The sequence below is a fragment of the Lathyrus oleraceus genome, chromosome 4, assembly GCF_024323335.1.
Source record: "Lathyrus oleraceus cultivar Zhongwan6 chromosome 4, CAAS_Psat_ZW6_1.0, whole genome shotgun sequence".
Lineage (NCBI taxonomy): Eukaryota > Viridiplantae > Streptophyta > Magnoliopsida > Fabales > Fabaceae > Lathyrus > Lathyrus oleraceus.
This window is the reverse complement of record NC_066582.1, coordinates 160,804,785-160,809,556: the sequence shown is the minus strand read 5'-3', so window position 1 is coordinate 160,809,556 and position 4,772 is coordinate 160,804,785. Positions and strand designations below refer to the sequence as shown.

General features: G+C 36.8%; 1 protein-coding gene across 1 annotated transcript; it reads right to left on the bottom strand.

Moving 5' to 3' along the window:
• Positions 1-328: 328 nt before the first annotated feature.
• Positions 329-2,961, bottom strand: LOC127074300 (pentatricopeptide repeat-containing protein At5g46580, chloroplastic). The gene has a single exon (XM_051015611.1). The coding sequence runs from the start codon at positions 2,833-2,835 to the stop codon at positions 694-696; it is 2,142 nt and encodes a 713-aa protein (XP_050871568.1). The 5' UTR covers positions 2,836-2,961; the 3' UTR covers positions 329-693.
• Between the last annotated feature and the right edge of the window lie 1,811 nt (positions 2,962-4,772).

The window sequence follows — 4,772 nt, the reverse complement described above, 5'->3', positions numbered from 1 at the left end:
GAGAGAATCTCTTGTATAAATCAAAATTTAAAACTATTGCTATTAGATTTTTTATAATCAAGGAGACTTTGAATCCAGTTTAAACATTCAGGTTTACAACCAACCATTTGATACAATATAAACCTAGTTGCATAAAATGTAAAAGTGCATCATACACACTTCATATACATCTATTCATTGGAAAAATCCTTTTAACTAAATAACAACCTGCAACAAGAAAATGTATTGTAGAGACAGATATTAAATAACTATATCGAAGATTTCAACTTTTGTAATGAAACAACTTAAATTGTAGTATACAATATTGATATATAGTGCAATTGTATAATGATGCAAAATGCAATTGTATAATGATGCAAAATAAGCACAACAGTTTGTTACTGTGACATCATTAAACACCTAACTATTTTCATGTTGATATCTTTCAAGCATCCAGAACTCCACCAAAACTAGAAACATAATCTACCAAAAAACACTTGAAAGATTTGAGACAAAATGAAGAGAGAAAAAAGAAATTCTAAATCTTAGGGTGTGTTACATTCTAATAAATGAGGGAAATAGTGTATATCATCTTCTATGGCTTCAAACTCCCCACATTTTATCATTTTGAGTGATAAAATAGACTTCCAGATATCTCTCAAATGTGTTAACCATAACAAAAAATAGTCAAAGAGATTGAACTTTTTCACCATCTTATGTTGGAATGGATGCCGACGGAGAGTTGGATTGCACCCAAGAGACTATATCATCCTTCGTTGCAATAAAAGAACCAACTTTATCCTCGCTCTGCCTAAATGGAGCATCTAACTTTCTCAAATGAGAGCCAAATGAAATATTGAGTCCTTGTGCAAACTTATGAGCACCGGTACCGGTTTGTGCTAGGAATATGTCTGGTAATGCCTCCCCCCGCTTAACAAGTTTGGTGAGTGTAGTCATCCATTCTTCAAGTGCAGTTAGAGCTGCCCCAACGGACAATGTTCGAACGTCTAAACACCATTGATGTTGTGATTTGTGATACAAAGTTGGGTATAATCCATATAAAGCTCCTAGGTAGAGCAAATCGTGGGCTCTCTCTAGGAGATCTTTGTTTCTACATATGTCAATCAAGCAGTTACAAAAGGGTCTTCTCACCTCAACCACAGCATTACTCATGATACCCTTAAACTCCTCCTTGACAGTCTCAAAACTAGTTTGCTCATCTGCAATCAATTGAATAAAGGCAACCAATTTCGGGTTAGCTCGCTGCAAACAGGCAAGGACTTTTTCCTGATCCTTGCTACCCTGAGAAAGAGACACAACAGATAGCAAGCAACCACATAGCCTATCATCCGGCTTAACTCCTTTCTCAACATAAATGTCAAAAACCCTAACCAAAGCATCAATTTCCATGGCCTTTCCCAAGCACTGAATCAAACAAGTGCACCCCATCACATTGAGTTCAATACCAAACTTAGTCATCTCTTCAAACAATTTCATTGACTTATCTACATCTCCTTCACTCCCATATATTCTTAACATAGCCGTGTAACTCCAACTATCTGGCTTGCATTGCCCAGACTGTTTCATATCCCTGAACAAAGTTTCAGCTTCTTCAACTAATCCAACATCTGCACACATATTCATCAATGTATTATACAAAATAAAATCCATAGGCCAACCGTTTTCCTTCATTTGTTGCCACAATTCAAGAGCATCTTTAGACCACCTGGCTTTTCCATATATCTTAATTACCGCGGTTAGAGTCTGCGCGTTCGGGGCTATCCCCGAGTCAATCATTTCTTCAAACAAGCTCCTCGCAAATCCCGGCTTCCCAACCTTTCCCATGGCTTCTAACAATGTATTGTACAAAACTATATCAGGCTGCACGCCAAGAGATTTCATCTCCTGCAAAACATACCTAATACCATCATAATCCCCAGCCACCCCAAACATCTTGCCCAACACAGAAAACGTAATGGGATTGGGCTTCCACCCATTTGCTCTCCCTCTCTCAAACAACTTAATAACCTCTTCAACCTTACCTAGCCCAGCATAAACATCTAAAATAGCCGAGAAAGTTACCTCATCCGGCATCAACCCCGTCTTGTACATCCTCTCAAACCAATACTCGGCTTTATCAAAAAGGTTGCATTTCTTAGCACAATTTATAATAGTTGAGTAAGTGATGTTATCCAGTTCAACCCCATCATCAATCATCTGGTGTGCAAGTTCTTCTACAAGCCCAAACTGTCTCCCAAACCTCAAAGACTTCATTGTAACATTATAGAATTTAGTTTCCATGGGAAGCAAATTCTGATTCTTGATCCAATTGAGAAACTTATGAGTCTTCTGCCACGGCTTCAAACTATTGAGCACCAAAAGAGCATTTTCTCTCGTAAGAGAACTCGGAATTTCTTCCAAACAAGCCATGAATTCGGCTTCTGAAGAAACATCACAGTTGTTCAATTTTTGCGCAAAACGTTGAAACTGTCTCGTCTGTGGATTATAGAATACAGAGGAACGTTTCTGTCTCTGGTGAGACAACATAGGACGCTTGGCCTTAGTGGGGTTGACCCATGTGGGATTTGGCTTTGATAAGACCTTAGGTTGGACTTCTGGGAGTGTTGATAACGTTGTGTTTGCAAGAGGAGCGAGTTGGTCGGATAAAGATGAGTTTTTTATGTTGTTGTTTGGTGGGGTGGTTTCAGAAAATGGTAAATCTGGAGTGGATTTGGAACAAGTGGTGAAGAGTTTTCTGTGAGATTTTAAGGTTGGAGTGGCGATGGAGAATCTTGTTCGGGTTGTTTTGGTGTCAAGGAAAGAGATGTGGATGACAGAAGAAAAAGATGTAGCCATTAGAGCAGAGCGGAAGTGGAACCAAGCAGTTGGGGATATCCTTATCTCATTTTTCAAACTCAAATGGTGGAAAGAGGAAGAGGATGTTTTAGGGATTTGGTTTTTGCGAAGACACAAGAGAACTGTGATGGTTTAAAAATATTTTGTGATTTTTTAAAATTTATTTATTTTACATAATTATTTATTAACTCAAATTATATGTAATTAATTATATGATTTGGATAATAAAACACTTTTTTTTTTTAGCTTTTTAACTATATTATTCATAAGTATATGTGAAAATGATCAAGAAAATCACAAAGTTTATCGAGCAAGGTGGTACAGAGGGATCCTCACCCTCTTCTTTATTTTTCATTATGTTTCTCCATTGTTGATGTTTTATGTGTTTGAAATTTTTTGTGTAAAACCTGTCTCATTTGTTGTGATAAATAGAATTTCATGCCATTATTTTATTGCTGAAATTCGTGCGCAATTGCATGTGAAAGATGAACAGTTAATATTCAATTGAGAAGTGTTAATATGATGAATATGATGTTGATTTTGTGATAAGTTAATGAAGTCATGAATAATTCGTGAGTAGTTGCTGTAATAATCATTGTATAATTATGAATGGTAATTTTGTGTGTGAATTGGGTGTTATGGGATCAAAGTTGGAGCTTCGGAAGTGCTCCCATGACAGAAAATGCAGTTCTGCATTCTGCACAGTGGTGGTGGGCGTCATCACCATGACGAGTCGTCCGTCACCGCACTAAGAGAGCGGACGACCATCAGCATGATGACGGCCAACCATCATGGTCTCTAGAGCGGACGACCTTGTTGGACGTTCCCTGGGTGAAGAGTGTGTGTGGAGGGGGATGACAGACACATCATGACGATCGTTATGATGGTGAGTAGACAATCATGACCGCATTGACCAATTTTGGGTCACCGACTCGATTTTTTGAGTTGTTTCCGATTCTAATGATTGTTGGTTGCTGTTTTGTTGTGTTTGACGAGTTGGTGAATAAAATTGGCATGCTTTAAAAGTTGTGTGAATACTTTGTGGATGTATAAGCATGTTTTGTTGAATGCTTGTATGATTTGGTATTGGTGAGTTATAATTGCATATCATACTTGTTATATTCAGATGGTGACCTTATGGGCTATGTATGTGGTTCGAAGAGGGACTAGTGATGTTACTACATTTGTATGTGTGTTTACCATGAAAATTAATAAACAATCTTTGGTCTCCAAAAATGGTTTACTTTACAGGATCAACTAGTGAATCCTAGGACATGTGCTCTTGTTAAATTATATTTGAAAGTCTATGAACATTTCGACAATGTCCATGATATGCCCATGATTTGAGAATGTTGTTTAAAGTTTAAAAGTAAATGCAAAATTTGTAAAGGAATTGCAATATAGAACTTCAAAGTAAATTGCACTAAGAAAAAATAATTGATAAACTGCAAATGACTTCAATTGAAATGAAAATATGGTGATTCATACGTACATTCTCAACGAACTCGTTTCTCAAACACACTTAGATACTTAGAGTGATTTGTGAGTATTTGTACAATGATTGAACACACATAAATCTTATGCACTAAGACCCTTATTTATACTAAGTCGAAAATAACCGCTATCAACGTTTTTTTCTCCAAAAAAGGACACGTTTCGCTTGCATGCCTTCATTTCGCCATAACTTTACACGCGTCATTTTAGATAAATGGATAAGGACAAAAGAAAATTATCGTCCTTATTCAAAATTTAAAACCTTTCGTCGAACGCAACCTCAGTATTGCTTTCGTCGAAGTTGCTGTTTAAACTCAGAAATATTTCTAAGTCCTAAAACCAGCATTTCCCTCTTATACAAAGGACCTCTTCGACTAAGATCTTTCTGTCGAAGTCAAAACATCTTAAAAATATTTCTTTTGCCCATCATACTTAATCCAACC